At 38.4% G+C, this 19065-nt stretch overlaps 1 protein-coding gene across 1 annotated transcript in view; it reads right to left on the reverse strand.

Annotated features, from left to right (window-relative positions):
• ADAMTSL3 (ADAMTS like 3) overlaps positions 1-19065 on the reverse strand; it is a 418321-nt gene that overhangs the window by 158380 nt on the left and 240876 nt on the right. Inside the window, exons 9-12 of the mRNA XM_025392622.1 lie at positions 8972-9083; positions 3879-4017; positions 2621-2671; positions 1115-1319 (exon numbers count right to left, since the gene is read on the reverse strand). Coding sequence (XP_025248407.1) covers positions 1115-1319; positions 2621-2671; positions 3879-4017; positions 8972-9083 — 507 coding nt within the window. The remainder of the gene's footprint in view (positions 1-1114; positions 1320-2620; positions 2672-3878; positions 4018-8971; positions 9084-19065) is intronic.

The following is a 19065-nucleotide window of genomic DNA, read 5'->3' on the forward strand; positions in this document are numbered from 1 at the left end:
GTTATACCTGATGTAAATGACGAGTTGATGGGTGCAGCACACCAACAAGGCACAAGTATACATATGTAACAAACCTGCACGTTATGCACATGTACCCTACAACTTACAGTATAATAATAATAAATAAATTTAAAAAAAAAAAAAAAAAAAAAGAAAGATGGAGAAACTTGAGTCAATTACATCTCACTCTCCAGAAAATTAAACGATTAAGATTAAATTATTAAATACCAATGTCTGCATTTTTCATCTTTGACTAATCCAGCTGCATTTTATTTGTTCTGGAGGCTCACTCAGTCATCTCTTTAGAAAGTGAAAACTACGCTAATTTGACATGACCCTTGTTATACCTCTGGGGTGTTTTCCTTCTTCTCTTTTCCTTTATATACAACTTGACCCCACGGATGATTTCTAAATAGGCTGCCCGCCTCCGGTCTTTCTCAATGTTAGGCTATCTTGCCTCAGTTACTTAAAATATATTATGTCTTCACAAAAATTGTGAAGCTTCTTAGTAGCTGCTGGATCAAGGACACACGCTTCATGTCGTGTCAGCATTTCCAACTTAATCTTCCAATTCTTAGTAACATGGCTCATCTCTTCAAATCTTCAACTTCGAGTCACTTCTTGTCATTACTGCCTTTGCTCAGCCATCTCTGTTTGGCCATCTCCCTAACACTAACCCTAACCCAGTGATGCTTCTCAGGTTCTTGCTTGTTTACATTTGTCAAAGAATTTAAAGAATTTAAATTTTAATTCTTGTTTAAATTCTTCAAAGATGGGTTAAGCACCATAGGGGAACAAATACTTCCTGACTGACTCTGCTTCAACATTCGTTCTTTATACATTTGTTCTTTACAGTACTTAATATTAATTATGCTGGTAATTATATGGAAATATTATTATTAATGTCCTTAATGTTAATTATTTTTACCTATGATGATGCTTGTGGTCTTTCTTACCTTGTCCTCCAACTGTCTTCCTAAGCTCTTTGGAGTAGGAACCATGCTCTTTTACCACTTTTTTTGGTCTCCATGCTGTCTAGTACCATGGTGGGCATATATAAAATATCCCTTAAAATATGAGAATTAATTAAAAGTGGCATATTCTCAAATCTTACCTGAGACCACTCCATGGCAATCCACTTGGGGCAATCAAACAGATTACAAGTTTGCATAACCTTGGGTTTGGGTGCATACATGCACTTCCATTCTTCCACTTGCAATATCTCTCCATGCATGGATTCCTCTACACACACAAAGCTCCGTCTCTGAATCCCTCCTCCACAGGACACGGAACATGCAGTCCAAGGATTATGTTCCCAGCTCAAAAGCAAACAAATAAAATTATATTATTTATTTGTTGTTTGTTTGTTTCAAGTTTGCAAAGATGGTGGCAAAAAATATGGCCTTAAGGTATCAGTTGTGGTTCAGCTGAATGAGCCTGGGACTGGGAGTCATAAGACTTTACTTTTTTTTTTTTTTGAGACAGAGTCTTGCTCTGTCACCCAGGCTGGAGTGCAATGGCACAATCTCGGCTCACTGCAACCTCCACACCCCAGGTTCAAGCAATTCTCCTGCCTCAGCCTCCCTAGTTGCTGGGATTACAGGCGTGCGCCACCATGCCCGGCTAATTTTTGTATTTTTAGTAGAGACAGGGTTTCATCATGTTGGCCAGGCTAATCTAGAACTCCTGACCTCGTGATCCGCCTGCCTCAGCCTCCCAAAGTGCTGGGATTACAGGCGTGAGCCACCATGCCCGGCCTTTTTAAAATTTTAATTTTTTTTTTTAAGATGGAATCTCTTTCTGTCACCCAGGCTGGAGTGCAGTGGCAAGATCGTGGCTCACTGCAACCTCTGCCTCCTGTGTTCAAGCAATTCTTCTGCTTCAGCCTCCCAAGTAGCTGGGATTACAGGCACCTGCCACCATGCCCAGCTAATTTTTGTATGTTTTAGTAAAGAGGGGGTTTCGCCATGTTGGCCAGGCTGGTCTTGAACTCCTGACCTCAAGTGATCCATCCACCTTAGCCTCCCAAAGTGCTGGGATTATAGGCATGTGCCACCACACCCGGCCAAGACTTTATTCTTAACTGCCACACACAATCTCTAGTCACAAGGTACTTAGCTCCTCACATCTGGGGCTTTTGTCAACTGGGAATAATATACCTTCCCTACTTAACCTTCATAAGACCACTGTGAAAATTAAATCAATTAAAATATATAGTGTGGCTGCATCTTCAAACTGCCTCTAAACCGTAAAATACTAATGGACAATATTATTAGAGAATCACAGAACCTCAGAGTCAGGAAGGACCATACTATTCATCTTGGTTTAAAAGGGGATTAAAATTTCTGATTAATTGCAACACTTGAGCTCCTGCTATGATACTCAGTTGTCCAAGATAGGCTTGACAGCTCTAGCGATGGGGAACATCATCTTTTGAGGCAGCCTATTCCATCTAATTCTTAGAAAGATTTCTCCTATTATTGAGTTGAACTCTGTTTTCCCTTAGCTCTGTAAAGTATCTAATATCTAACCCTCAGACATTCTAGGCTATTGCTACAGATGCTACAATTCCTAGCAAACTACTTAAATTGCAAAAAGGAAAAGGAAACATATAACTCACCGAGGAAGAGGTTGGAAGTGGTCGTAGGGCATTATCTCTTTAAATCCATCACTACAAATGAAATCATTGTGAGAATATCATTTCTATAATAAATTAACACATTTATTAATTGACTAATATAATATTTGACATCCCAAGAGACACAGCTCTTTCAAATTGGAAACTAAAAATGTCAAGTGTTATCAACCACTCCCAAAAATTCAGCCACTATCTCTTTAATTGTCAGGAATACCTACGACACAAATTCTCCAGTTCTATTTGAAAATATAGAAAACTAAACTAGCAGTATATTAATTAAAGGAAAAAAGTACCTTGCAATTTAGATAAATTTATTCCTTTTTATAATCACTACTCTCTTAATATACCAGTGATATTAACACACTGTCATATTAGTAGGATCTTCAAAAACCACTTTATTTCACAGAATTTGTCCTTTGAAAGGTCTCTATTAATAATTACGCTCAACCAGGCTTATAGGAAACAGGCAGTTTAGTAACAGGAAATGAAATCCACTGAGAACGCTTCCTTTTCCACTTGCACACTTCTTCCTAAGCCAGCTGGCAGATATCTGGAGGATTCTGGGACTTGATATTTGTTATTTTAAGGTATTGTAGTAAGCCAGGAAACTTCCCCAGGCAATCCAAGTCAGCAGGTACTAAATTATGCAATAGGATAATTTACGCATAGCTTTTTTTGCTTTGGCATTAAAACTTTTTACTTCCTTGCACAATGCATTATTTATACTGAATTTAATGTGAACACTTCAAAAGCCAAAACGTGATAATGGGTGACCCAGTTTAAAAGCTAAAATGGTGAGTGGAAGATATTTATGATTGGCAGATGGACTAGACATTGTACTTGGATGAAGAGAGCAGGAGATGTTCAAAAAGTTCATTATAAAAACACTTAGGAACACATAGCCCACAACAAGAGAAAGCTAGACTGACAAGAGAAAGCTAGACTTGTTTTATCACAGTTTAGAGATAACAAAAAGCAAAAGAAATGAGGCAGATTGCCTTTCTATATCTTGAACAAATGTACTGAAATGCTGCCAGTGTATGGCAATTCTAATCCAGACACTCATTAGGAATGTATCCTAATTCCTATGCACCATAGTTACAAATGTGAATGTAGGCACCTGCCACCAGTAGACAAAGTCAGGAAATGGAAATGTATTGCCCTGTAAAGATTGCTCAGTCTCAGTTGAAGCTGATTTGTTTCTTTATGAAGTAAAAAGGGTGTGGACAATGACACAAACCTTGATGGGCAGGGATCCATGCTGCATTCCTTCAGTTTTGGTTTTGGTTTTACATTTTCAGGGTAGTAGTGACAATAATGGTCAGGAACTACCCTCTTCAAGCGGATATCCACACATTCAGCAGAATTGAGCTGATAACCTAAAGTGTTAGAAAAGGAAAGTCTGAATATTGCAACCGTTTCATTTTTACTTGGCAGAGTTATCACTTGCCACACACTTTTTTTTTTTTCCTCTTTAGGAAACTTAACTCAGTGGTTCTCAACCCTGGCTCTATAACAGAACCACATGGGAGCTTTTAATATACTCTAATGCCCAGGTTCCTTCATGGTCCAATTAAGTCAGAAGCCCTGTCTCTGGGATCCAGGAAAACAGTACCTTTTAAAAAAGGTTCTCAGGTTCTTCTCAGATGACTAAAATGCGCGGCCAAAATTGAGAATGACAATTAGTACCGACTGCAGTACTCTCAGCACTTCTAACTGAAAAATTACAATAGTCTCCTCTCAAGAACTGTTTGCAGCCCAGGTGCAGGTGAGTTATTCATTCTCCTCAGTTCATTGTCTTTTCTCCTCATTGTCATCATGGCACTGTGCAAGGCCCTTCTCTCATTTCCATGTAATCTTTCTTCTTCCCTTATTGACACTCCCATTCCAATCCCCGCAACACACCTATTTTGATTTGTTGTTGATATGTCCTTAAATATGCAACTGTCTTATGTAATGCTGCTGTTTTTGTGTGTCTGTTTTTAACTGAATAAATGATAATGTGTTTTAAATCTTGTTCCATTTTCCATTTTTCTCATTCAACATCATGTTTTTGAGAACTACTCTTGCGCTGGGTGATTGCTGGGTTGAATATTTCTTTCATAACATTTTATAATTTGCATATGCAGTACCACATTTTACTCCTCTGCTCCCTTGGGATGCCACAGGCACCTGCAATACCAATAAGCTTTCCAAACGTGGAATTAAGCATTGTCTATACAAAAAGGAACAAAATCCATCTCCCCATGTCACTCCCCAGCCCTCGTCTCACAAGCCTTCGAACAGAAGGAACGAAGACTTATTCCTGATTCTATTAAATCTAATTTGTAGAGTTTCTGAGGAAAGTGAACATTGCAAATAGATGAGTGCTATAAATTTAAAAAGCAAGTCACAAAATGATGCTTCTATTTCCTGAAAGATCTGATTCCAAGTTTCCTGTCACTACATAAGTGTCTTGTTAAGTTAAACTTTTTCAAAAAAAGGTAATTTTTCAAAACTAGAATGAGCTCTTTAGGAAAGAAAAAATGCCCAAAGCCAAGCGCTCTGCCTCTGCCAGTTGATCTAAAGGTCTAAAAATACATTTAAAGTCCTGATTGTCGAGAGGAATCTGATTTTATAAACCACTAGACAGCTTTCTACAAGACACAGCTTGGATGTAAGCTAAGTGCAGAAGGACGGACTGGTATGCATTATAAAAGCAAGGTCGAAACCGCAAGAATGAAAATCCAAATGGAGTCAATAAAATGTTACTTGGGTGCCAACATCTGCCTGAAAGTTGACGATATCAGATGGCAATGGCAATCTAGGTACTTTATCCAGATTGATCTCAAGTGTCTCATATCGACAATTACAGACGAAGACTAGGAAAGTCCATCTAAGTACCCCAGTACCTTAGAGATCAATGAACTAATTTTCTTGATTATCCAAAAAATTCTGAAATTCCATTCACAGACATCACACAGATTTGATTACTAATATAATTAAATTTTGGTAATGCTTTCCTTGTGGGTTTTATGTGTGTGTTTTATTTTCCCCAAAACAAATACAAAATGAGATTACAGCTCCTTGAGTCAGAAAAAATATATATTTGTTCTAAATAGAAATAGACTTCTAAATGAAAACAGGGCATAAACAGTGTTTATAATTTGGGGAGAGACAATTAATTTTCCTCTTTTGTTTTATCACAGTTTAGAGATAACAAAAAGCAAAAGAAATGAGGCAGATTGCCTTTCTATATCTTGAACAAATATACTGAAATGCTGCCAGTGTACAGAAAATGGCAGGCACCCCAAAAGCAGCCTAAAATCTCCCTTCTGTTCTTACATCCACTGCTATCTTTGGAGACGATCTCACTGCTAAGTGCTCATGCACATTTATAGTTCCAGCAGGACTGACTATGTCTTTCCATGGGCACCCAAGTATGAGAAACACCTATTCGCTTCCCAAGAATTTAATCAACTGGACTAAGCTGAATCCCACTATAAAATGTCTCCTCTAGAGCAGAAAGTGTCTTTTATCTTATGGATCCAAATGTGAACGTCTCTCTGAATGACTGTGTGTAAGAACAAAGAAATAATTTTTTTTCAAAAAAATAGATGTTTGAGCCAGGCGTGGTGGCACATGCCCACACTCCCAGCTACTCGAGAGGCTGCAGTGGGAGGATGGCTTGGGCCCACCAGTTGGAGACCAGCCTGGGCAACATAGTGAGACCTCACCTCTACAAAATATTTTTAAAATTATCCAGGCATGGTGGCACATGCCTGTAGTTCCAGCTACTTGGGAAGCTGAGGCTGGAGGATTGCTTGAGCCCAGGAGTTTGAATCTAGCCTGGGCAACTTAGTGAGACCTGCCTCTAAAACAAACAAAAGAGAGAGATGTTTGTTTTTCTGCAGAGTAAGAGTATCCAAAGAGTCATAAGTGACCCAAAGATGTAAAGGAGCCTTTGCCTCATAAAAATGCTTATAACATTCAAGAAAATTCAGGAGGAATTGAAAATAAACTGAATGAATGTCAGAGCTGGTAGAAACTTGAAGAGGACTTACTCCACTGGTTTGTTTTCATTGTATTAATTTTGTGATTGTGCTCTATTTGTGACAAGGAATAGATTTCCACTTAAGGTAGTACTATTAAATTCTTTTTGTGAATATGTTTATTTAAGTTGAATAAATGTCCCCTTAAAGAAAAATCCTTAAGTAAATAATAGTGCAGGAATAACACAGATATGGCAAAAATAGTGATGGCAATATGGCTCCAGCTGCTATCCAAAGACACTGGCTTAAAGAGGCAATGTACACTTTGTGGTACACACAAAGTGGAGTATGTACCATCATCTCCTGGAGGATTAACCACACCCTGGGGTTTCTGACTCAGTAGGTCTGTGGTGGGGCCTGAGAATCTGCATTTCTAGTAAGTTCCCAGGAGATGCTGATGCTACAGGTCCAGGAAGCCCACTGTGAGAATCACTGCTGCAAGATCATAATCAAGTGGTCTATTGCCTCAACCCTGGCCCTAGGAAGAACTAACTGGCGAACTGGGGAGATTCACTTTTACTTTCTTTCTGTGGTACTATTCAGTTTTCTCTTCCATTCCTAGGGATGTAAACTTCTTCTTGGGCCTGGGCTGCCCAGTGCTTTCCACAAAAGTGCCTGCCCTGTTGTTTCAAGGGGAGCCTAAATTCCAGAAGAGAGAGATCTGCCTGCATATTCACAGCAACCTGGCACTGACTGAAGAGCCCTCCTTCATATACCTGTAGTTTAAAGGAGATAGGCCAGTTTCTGACTCTAAGTAAATTGATATTCCATAGGCTTCAAGGACTGAAAACATGTGGAGCTAGGTTGGGCTGAAGGAGTATTTATTCTAGCTCTTCAAACAAGACCATACCTGAGCCTGCGTACCCTGACCTGGTCCCAGGTGTAGTAGGTGGTTTAGGGGAGGCACAAGGGCAAAGTCATTTAGAGCATGACTCTGGTATCAAGCAGACCTGGCACCAGATCCTAGCTGCACTGTTTATTAGCTGAACAACATACTACTGTATGCTCTTTACACTTTCTAAGTGTCAGTTTATTCATGTATAAGAGAAATAAAAGAGACCTTCCTTAGGGTTTTCTTGAAGAATAAATGTGATTATGAACAACTAATCCATGGCTTGACACATGGTAAACACCTAGTATCACCGCCTGGTACTCTAAGGGGAAGCTTCAACATAATTCCCTATTCTAGTAAGTCATGGTTCCTGGGTTGCATGCATTTATTCTTTGATTTAAAAGGTCAGTTCAGAAAAAGAATTCTTTTGACAGTAGCTCTAGTTGCCTCCTCATTTGGTCCAGGGAGTTGCCAGTTCTCCGTATCAAACGGACAATTATCTTCCACCAGAGCATGAAAGATGCTGCTTTTGTAGCGTGTGTGGAGCCCTGCATTATACTTGTCCTAAAACTTTCCTCAACCGACTATGAAAATCTTGAACTAGGCTGGGCACGGTGGCTCACACCTGTAATCCCAGCACTTCGGGAGGCCAAGGTAGGTGGATCAGCTGAGGTTGGGAGTTCGAGACCAGCCTGGCCAACATGGTGAAACCCTGTGTCTACTAAAAATACAAAAATAAGCCAGGCAAGGTGGCAGGCACCTGTAATCCCAGCTACTCAGGAGGCTGAGGCACGAGAATCACTTGAACCTGGGAGGCAGAGGTTGCAGTGAGCTGAGCATGACACTGCACTCCAGCCTGGGCAACACAGCAAGACTCCGTCTCAAAAAAGGAAAGGGAAAGGGAAAAGGAAAGGGAAAGGGAAAGAGAAGAGAAGGAAAGAAAACTTTTAACTAAGCAGACAATAAGCAAGACTTTCCCCTTAACACTTAGTAGAGACTCTTTCTCTTTTTAATAAGCTTATACTCTTGCACCTGAGAAGAAAAAAGTTGTAAATCTAATGTTAGAACCAACATACCCATTGACTCAACCAGGCTGGGCAAGTCACTCCATCTTTCTGCTTCTCAGATTTTTCATAGAAAATTAAAAATAATACATACTTTAAGGGCAATCAAGAAGAGAAATGCAGTAACACACGCAAACAAGTTTGTTTACAGTTTTTTGGTTTTTGGGGGGTTTTTTGGGCTAAAAGTAAAAGGTGTTTTCCAAATCCAATTTTGCACCTGTCTTCAAGAGTAAAGGCAAATGCATCTTATCCATTAACACCATTGCATTCAGGCTGCTGAGTAAGGTGCTGTGTGATCAGACATCTCTAATCACCACGCCAATTTTAAAATCAGCTTCAAAAATGCAAATGCGTAATTTCTCTAACTCTGAGCTCTAAATATTCATGAACAAAGCCTGGGCCTCACCTCCTCCACATGTCACAGTGCAGGGAAAGAAGTCAGTTTGTCTCCACTGATGACTGATGGGCTGGTAAAAGAAGAACTGAACCACGCTGTCTTTGGCTGCAGTGTACCTGGTCTGGACAAAAAGAACTGTGAGAACACACGTGCAAACAAGGAGCTAGTGCTTTCCACACCTTTCAGAATAAGATAAATGTTCTTCATGTATGCAGACAACCACCCATCCATTAGAAAAACTATGGGGCAGGAGTCCAATAAGTTTAAGATGTGATAACATTTCATTAAGATTTGTCATAAATGGGGGCTCAGGTGATCTTCTGCAAATCTCCCTGGAGTCATTTTTCCAGATAATTCCATGCCTGTGAATGGATTCACAAAAAATGTAGGTAGACATTTTTTTATTTGTTCATTTCATATTGTTTTTCTTCCTGAAACATTTGATGTTAATTTTCATGACAACAAAGGTTGAGAATTGATTTGGGTTTGCTCACAATATAGCACATAGTGGAGGCTCTTACATTTTTAATAATAATATATTTAAGCACACCCTTCTGAAAAATTCTTCTAGAAGCGCAACTGCAAGAACTCGACTTAAGTGTACAAATACATGGTGTTTAAACAGTCTAGTATCTAACTAAAAGGAAATGGGGGCCAGGCACGATGGCTCACACCTGTAATCTCAGTACTTTGGGAAGCCAAGGCAAGTGGATCACTTGAGGTCAGGAGTTCGAGACCAGCCTTGCCAACATGGTGAAATCCCATCTCTATTAAAAACACAAAAATTAGCCCAGCATGGTGCCACATGCCTGTAGTCCCAGCTACTCAGGAGGCTGAGGTGGGAGAATCTCTTGAACCACTGTCAAAAAAAAAAAAAAAAAAAAAAAAAGGGAAATAGGGGCACTAATGAGATAATATATGTTAATTAGTTCCATTTAACCATTCCACAATATATACATATTTCAAAACATCATGTTATACACTATAAATATATACAATCTTTGTCAATTAAAAATGCTAAGAAAAGATTAATGTGGCCAGCACAGTGGCTCATGCCTATAATCTCAGAACTTTGGGAGGCCAAGGTGGGTAGATCATCTGAGGTCAGGAGTTTGAGACCAGCCTGGCCAAGATGGCAAAACCCGGTCTCTACTAAAAAGTACAAAAATCAGCCAGGTGTGGTGGTATGTGCCTGTAGTCCCAGCTACTCAGGAGGCTGAGGCAGGAGAATAGCTCGAACCCGGGAGGCAGAGGTTGCAGTGAGCTGAGATCACACCGTTGCACTCCAGCCTGGGCAACAAGAGCAAAATTCCATCTCAAAAAAACAAAAAGAAAAGAAAAAAAAAAGAAAAAAATAATGTGTTAGAAAAACCAGGCCAGGCACAGTGGCTCACACCTGTAACCCAGCACTTTGGTAGTTCAAGGCAGGAGGATCACTTGAGGCCAGAAGTTTGAAATCAGTCTGGTCAACATAGCAAGATCCTATCTCTCCAAAAGAAAAAGTTTAAAATTAGCCAGGTGGGGTGGCATGCACCTGTAGTCCCAGCTATAGCTATTGCGGCTGCTGAGGCAAGAGGACAACTCGAGTCCAGGAGTTTGAGGCTGCAGTGAGTCAAGATCACGTCACTGCACTCCAGTCTGGTAAACAGAGCAAGACTCTGTCTCAAAAAAACACAAAAAAGAAAAAGAAAAATCTCTAAAAAATGCAACTGGAAAAACAAACAAACAAACAAAAAAAAGAAATAAAATTAGGATAAAAAATTTTAACAATAAAAATAAATATGGTGGGCCGGGCATGGTGGCTGACGCCTGTAATCCCAGCACCTTGGGAAGCTGAGGCAGGCAGGTCCCTTGAGGTCAGGAGCTCAAGACCAGCCTGTCCAACATGGTGAAACCCTAGCTCGACTAAAAATACAAAAATTAGCTGGGTGTGGTAGCGCATGCCTGTAATGCCAGCTACTCAGGAAGCTGAGGCAGGAGAATCACTTGAACCCAGGAGGCAGAGGTTGCAGTGAGCCAAGATCGCGCCATAGCACTCCAGCCTGGGCAACAGAGTGAGACTGCATCTCAAAAAATAAAATAAAATAAATAAAATAAAATAAATGCAGTATTATAAAAGATATTTCATATGAGAAATGCTATATTTAGTGGAAGAAACAACTTATCAAAATAATACAGTTTAATTTTTTGAGGAATTTTAATAAAGAATATCAATAAATCTGCTACAATATTTCTTTAAAAAATAGAGATAATAGACAAATACAATGAAGAGGCAGTATTTAATGATATAATCGCTTAGAATTTCCTAGACTTTAAGAAAGACAGAAGTCTCTGTTTCAAAATCTTCATTCAGTTCTAGACATTTTAAAAAATAAAACAAAAAGCATAAAGCAAAATCCTAAAAGCTATCATAAAGAAAAATATGATTACCTAGAAAAATGTGAAAAATCAGATTAACATCACATTTCTCACAAGAAATACTGGATTCAAGAAAACAAAGTCAAGTCCTCAAAGTGATGAGGGACAAGAATATTGGATCTAGAATTCTATAACCAAGTTATTAATCAGTAATCAGTTATCAGTTATCCATCTATAATCAAATGATCAATCATTAATCAATGAAATAAAGATATTTTCAGACACAAAATGATTCTGAAACTTTACCACTCAGAGATATTCACTGGAAAAAAAGAAAAAAAAACTACTAAAGAATGTACCAACTAAGAACTAATATAAATACAGAAGTAGTGAGATGCAAGAAGCAATAACGATTAAATAAATCAGTAAAGCTTATGAGAGAATCTAAACAATTTTTTGTTTAGATTTTTAAAAACCACTATTTTAAAACATTTTAAAACCACTATTTTAAACAGCACAGTTTACAGAGATAGGATACACTGCTAAGGAGCTTTGTTTCTGGATGTAGCAGGACTGCTTGTTTCTGATGAATCTCCCCAGTGAGAATAAGTAAAAATGCTGCATAAAATTTTCTTTTTTCTTTTTCTTTTCTTTTTTTTTTCAAGATGGAGTCTCCCTCTGTTACTCAAGCTGGAGAACAGTGGTGCAATCTCAACTCACTGCAACCTTTGCCTCCCAGGTTCAAGGGATTCTCTTGCCTCAGTCTCTGAGTAGCTGGGATTACAGACACACACCACCCTGCCTGGCTAATTTTTGTATTTTTAGTAGAGATGCGGTTTTGGCATGTTGGCTAGGCTGGTCTCGAACTCTTGACAGCAGGTGATCCACCTGCCTCGGCCTCCCAAAGTGCTGGGATTACAGGCATGAGCCACAGCACCTGGCCCATAAAATATTTTTAGTGTATTTTAACGCATCAGAAAACTACCATGCTAGTGAGGATTTGCAGGGCTAAGATCACAGACACAAAAGAAACTTAGAAACGTAAGCAAATTTGGCATGACATTTCGCTCTACCTTTTTGCTCAAGGCATTTTCCAGTTTGCAAGTGGTGGCTGAGCAGCTGAGAAACTGGACAAATCTGTCATCAGCCTCATGTAGTGGAAAGCGAACACCTAGAGCTCAAGGCCTTCCAAGGTGTCAGGTGTTGGTAAACACCCCAGGTTCCCAACCCAGGACCCCAGAAAGCTCTATCACAGGAATAAAGTAAACTGGAAACAGGACAACCTTCAAAGGGAATAAAGCCCTGGTTCAAGTTATTTCAATTCCTTGTTGGATAAAGATGACTGGTTGCTAACCTAGCTGTCTTCCAGAAGCAAAAATAAGATATCCAAAATAATCCAGTTGGAAGAGTGTTAGACTGAAGATCTAGAAGCAAAAATAATCTGATAATTTTTAAAGGGGATTTTAACAAAGAGTATCAATAAATCTGCTACAATCTCAAATTATATCCACAACCTTTCTTCTATAATATACAGCACAAACTTTAAAAGTAACTAAGAATACAAAAAACAAAGTTTAACGACAACCCAAAAAAGTGAAAAAAAAAATAGACATTATAAACATAGTGACAGGAAATCCAGATATTGGTATTAACTGATGAAAATATAAAAATTTAAGTACACCATTACTACCTCCTGCAACCCTGGCCTTGGCTTCAGTCTTGTTTCCCCGTAGGAGGGGCCTAGCAACACCTTATGCTTTCCCTATGATCATAACATAAGTGTTGGAACACTTATGTTATGGAACACAGCTGTGGGCTGTGTTTTTCAGAGAACTTGGAATAAGATTAAAATATTCAAGAAATCAAATCATAAGATGGGGAATTTCACTGGAAAAAAAGAAGCTATAACTAAAATGGAAAGTCTAGGAATAAAAGATGCAATAATTTAAATCAATATCTCAATGGATGAACTTAAAAGTGGATTAAAATAGACTTTGGCAAATATTTTATAAAGAGCCAGATAGTAAACATTTTAGGTTTTCAGGCTACATGGTTTCTGTTGCAACTATTCAATTCTGCTAGTATAGTGCAAAAGTAGCCACTGACAATATGTAAACAGATGGGGTGGCTGTTCTGATAAAACTTCATTTACGAAAACGGTGATGGCCTGCTGGTCATAATCTGCTGATCCCTGAATTAGACACACCTGAGCAGAGGATCAGTAAAATGAAAGATGAAAAGAAAGTGGAAATGAGACAAATTGGATACAGGTAAAGGTACAATCACAGTCCCAGAAATACAGAACAAAGAGCTTGGGACAGAAGTTAATAATAAATGAGAATCTGTCAAAACTGATGGTGGATCCCAAGCCACAGATTCATGAGACACCTGGACCTCAAGCTGAAGAAAGGCACTAATTACACCATAGCCCAACCAATGAAAACTCAAACCAAAGGGAACACACTTAAAAGCAGATGAAGAAAAAGGACAAATTACCTTATAAGGAACAAAAAGAAGACTGACAGCTGACTTATCTACAGAATAAATTGAAGTCAGAAGACAACAGGGAGATATCCTCAAAGTGCTGAAAGAAACATTTTATAACAGAAGGGTGGATTCACTAGTAAGATGCAATGATTCTAAATGTGAACATACCTAACAACCTAGCCTTAAGATATATAAGGCACAATGCACAGTCACGGGGTAGTTTTAGCACATCTCTCATGATAGAATAAGCAGACAAAAATCAGGAAGGTAATAATTTTGAATAACACTATTACTAAACATGACCTAATTGACAAATGTAGAACACAACAGAAGACTACAACATCACATTCTTCCAAACTTTGTTATATTCTGAGCCACAAACCAAGTTTTACAAATTTTGAAATATTGAAATAATATGGAGTATGTTCTTTGACCACAGTAGAATTAAGCTATAAAAATAAATTTTAAAAAGGATTACTGGAAAATTCCCTCATGCTTGGATGTTATACTTCTAAATAATCCACAAGTCAAAGAATATATAATTATGAAACTTACAAAGTAATGTAACTGAATGATGAAGGAAAACATTTCATATCAAAATTATGAAATTAAATATAAGGCATGCTTTGAGAGAAATTTGTAGACTTAAATGTATATGCTTTAGAGAGAAAAGATGAAAATTAATGATCTCATAATCCATCTCAAGAAGTTTAAGAAAAAAACAGCTAATGGGATCTAAAGAAGTAAGAGTGGACATAATAAAGATAGGAGCAGATATTAATGATATGGAAAGAAAACTAGAGTAATACAGTTATGAACCCAAAAGTTGTTTCTGTGAAATGTCTAATAAAATTGATAACCCTCTGATGTGACTGAGCAAGGAGAAAAGAGTAGGCACAAATAGTCAATATCAGGAATGAGAAAGAGGACATACTACAGGATGTTCAGAAAGTGAACAAATAATAGGAGGATGCTATGAAAAGAAAGTATGCCAATAACTTTTTAAAAGTTAGTTGAAATAGACAAATTCATTGAAACAAAATGGACACAAGAAATAAAAAAATCTAAAGAGTCTGTATCTTTCAAAGACATTAAATGCATAATTCTAAATATTTCCTGGTGCACACTGCCAAACATTTAAAGAAAAAAATGACATCAATCGTTTGCGAACTATTGCAGAGAATAAGAGGAAACACTTCTAAACTTGTTTTATAAAAGCAGAATAAAATGCCAAGACCTGAAAAAGGCATTCCAAGAAAACAAACAAACAAACCCTTTCCTGCACATAGGTACCAAAACAACAACAATAACCTTAAGTAAAATAATTTAAAATCACATCCAGTGATATATAAAAGGATATACCTTTTTACAAACAATAAAATAATAAATAATAACAATAAATGCTATTTTTTTTTTTTGAGACGGAGTCTCGCTCTGTCACCCAGGCTGGAGTGCAGTGGCATGTTCTTTGCTCACTGCAACCTCCACCTCTCGGGTTCAAGTGATTCTCCTGCCTCAGCCTCCCAAGTAGCTGAGACTACAGGCACCCGCCACCACGCCCAGCTAATTTTTTGTATTTTAGTAGAGATGGAGTTTCACCACATTAGCCAGGCTGGTCTTGGTCTCCTGACCTCGTGATCCACCTGTCTCAGCCTCCCAAAGTGCTGGGATTACAGGCGTGAGCCACCACGCCCTGCAACTAACAATAAATTCTAATCGAAAAGAATAATGAACAAGTAGGTTTATCACAGGAATATACAGTTGGTTTAATATTTGAAAAATCAATGTCATTTATTACATTAAAAAGGAAAAAGGAGAAAACCATGTGATCATCTCTAAAGATGCAGAAAATGCATTTGATACAGCTCTATGCTTGTACATAATGAAGCAAACTAGAAAAGAAAAAAATTCTTTCACCAAACAAAATATCTATAAAAAATTTTATAGTAAACATTATATATAATGGTGAATTATAGGGAACTTTGCTCCTGAAGTGAGATGCATAACAAGGGCAGCTGCCATCTTCATTATTTGCAGATGTCACAATTGTGTATGTATACAATCCAAAAGAATTCACAAACTATAAGTATTAACACATGAATATAGTCAGAATATAATGTCAATACACAAAAATCAGTATTCCCACACCCCAGAAACAAATAGAAACTTAAAAAATACCATTTATAATAACATCAAAATAACAAACGCCTGAAAATAAATTTAATAAAAGACATTAAAGACATAGAGTAAAAATTATGAACATTATTGAGAAAATTTTTAAAGAACTAAAAAATGTATGGATATGCCACATTTATGAATTAAAAGACTTAGTATTGGAAAGTGTCAATTTTCCTTAAATTGACATAGAGATCCAATGCAATTCCAATCAAAATCCAGCTGATGTTTAAAAACAGACAAGCTGATTTTCAATGATATAAAAATGCAGTGTCAAGAAAAGCAAAGATAATCTGCAAGAACAAAGCAGAAATTTACACTACCAGATATCAAGACTTATTTTAATACTACAGTAGATATATCACAGTGGTATTGGCACAAATAAACAGATTGATGAAACAAAGTACAGTCCATAAATACATTGTTGTTATCAGACTTCAGAGAAATAGGCAATGGATCATTCACCTAATGACTCCAGGTCAATTAAACAGTAATATAGAAAAAAAATTGATTCTATTATACCTCACAATATATACAAAACAATTTCTAGAGCGATTATAGCCTTTGGTGTGGAAGGAAAAATAATAAGACTTCTAAAAGCAAACATAGAAGAATATCTTAGGGGCTGGCATGGTGACTCACACCTGTAATCCCAGGACTTTGGGAGCCCAAGGCAGAAGGATCACTTGAGCTCATGAGTTTGAGGCCAGCCTGGGCAACACAGCTGGATCCTGTTACTACAAAAAAAAAAAAAATTTTTTTTTTTTAATTTGGCCAGGTGCAGTGGCTCACATCTGTAATCCCAGCAGTTTGGGAGGCTGAGGTGGGTGGATCACTAGAGGTCAGGAGTTCAAGACCAGCCTGGCCAAGAGGGCGAAACCCTGTCTCTACTAAAAATACAAAAAAATTGCCAGATGTGGTAGCATACACCTGTAATCCCAGTTACTCGGGAGGCTGAGGCAGGAGAATACCTTGAACCCAGGAGGTGGACGTTGCAGGGAGGTGAGATCATGCCACTGCACTCCAGTCTGGGTGACAGAGCAAGTCTCCAATAAATAAATAAATAAATAGACAGGCATGGTGGTGTGCACATGTAGTCCCAACTACTTGGAAAGCTGAGGTGAGAGAATCACCAGAGCCCAGGAGGTCAAAGCTGCAATGAGTCACGATTGTGCCACTGAACCTCAGCCTGGGCAACAGAGCAAGACCCCATCTCAAAAAAAACAACACACACACAAACAATGACAAAAAGAAGAATATCTTCATGATTCTGGATGAGGCAGATTTCTCAACCAGGATACAAATAGCACTAAGAATAAAGTTAAAGACTGATAAACTACATTACAGTAAAATTGAGAACTTCTGTAGAGGGAAACTGATAGCCCTAAATACATTTAATGGAGAAAAAAATGAAAATAGAATGAATTAAGAATTCAGTTCTAGAAGCTGAAAATATAACACCAAAATAAACCCATATAAAAATAAATAAAAATTTATATAAATAGACACGTAAAAAAAAACTCTGAGTTAATGAACAAAACAAAAATGTAGTTGTTAGATGTCTCAGAGACAATGTTTGGATGGTCTGAGTAAAACAACAATTACACAAGGAACCAATAAACGAGTTTAGGAATGAAAGAGACATAGTTATAGGTAAAGAGGAGACTATTTTTAACGATAAGGGAATACCATGATTACATTTGAAGAGCTAAGTTTGAAAAATGAGATGAATTGGATACTTCTCTAGAAAAATGTAAATTTCAAAATTGGCTAAAATAATAAGCCTAAGAAAAACATAAATGGTTTCTAAGTCTTCTCCATTACCACTGAAAAGAAAAATAAAAGAGAGAAATAAAAGGCATTAAGCCAGATGTGTTACAGAAAGAGAAATCCTTAGCGCAGTAGACACATTTCATTGCCTACCAACATCCATTTCTCCTTTCCATTTTATAGACACTCAATTTTGTTCATGCTCATTCCTCCCTCCTGTGTCTTACATATACATACATACATCCTGATTGTTCTTTTTTTTTTTTTTTTGAGATGGAGTCTTGCTCTGTCACCAAGCTGGAGTGCGGTGCTGCAATCTTGGCTCACTGCAACCTCTGCCTACCAGGTTCAAGCGATTCTCCTGCCTCAGCCTCCCAAGTAGCTGGAATTACAGGTGCCTGCCACCATGCCCAGCTAATTTTTGTATTTTTATAGTAGAGACGGGGTTTCACCATGTTGGCCAGGATGGTCTCGATCTCCTGATCTCGTGATCCACTTGCCTCAGCCTCCCAAAGTGCTGGGATTACAGGCATGAGCCACTGCACATCCTGATTGTTCTGAGTGAATCACCATGGTCACATTTACCTTGCTAGTGGCAGGACCTATGAGTGTTCCGCTCAGATACACAACTGCAAAGAGTGTCACTGGCCAACAGCCCCAGTTCTGGGTCAAGCTTCCCATGGGATGCTCCTAGCCAGTGACTAAGCACAGCAGGGATACTGAAGGCAGAGCTATTCCTGGGAGACACTAGAGTCCTGTGATGAATGACTTTGGCTCAGGGTCTCCTCTCTAGCTTTGCTGAATTGTCCTAGAACCTACTGCATTTAAGATGCTTGCATTTGCCCTTCCTTCCTTCCCTCTCTCCTTCACTCATGGTCAGATTTTCAGTGCAGGCTGATGGCTCTCCCAGCATCATCCTGCTCTCCCACTTTTTTCTCATAGGCGTTTCCTGAATAAATTCTTGTACTTCTCATCCTGCCTTGGCATCTGATTCTTAGAGGACCCAGATGAACACAGTAGTGGGTGGTATAGAGTGGGCACGTGACCCAATTCTTGTTGATGAGAGGTGGTAAAAGGTCTACCGTGGAGTTTCTGGGGTTTCCTTGCTGAGAAAGTCCACAAGAAAGAAAAAGGCCTACTGGGCTTCCAGAGATCACATCGTCTTGTCCACATGTGACACCTGGACCAGTGCCTTTCACTTTCAGTGCAGGGCAAATATACAACAGCTTACTCAAATCCATGCACGATATCCTCAAATGGGCCCTAAATGCTGCCAGTGGGCACACTATCTTTCCCCTAGTCCCTCGACACTG

The sequence above is a fragment of the Theropithecus gelada genome, chromosome 7b (genome assembly GCF_003255815.1).
Source record: "Theropithecus gelada isolate Dixy chromosome 7b, Tgel_1.0, whole genome shotgun sequence".
Lineage (NCBI taxonomy): Eukaryota > Metazoa > Chordata > Mammalia > Primates > Cercopithecidae > Theropithecus > Theropithecus gelada.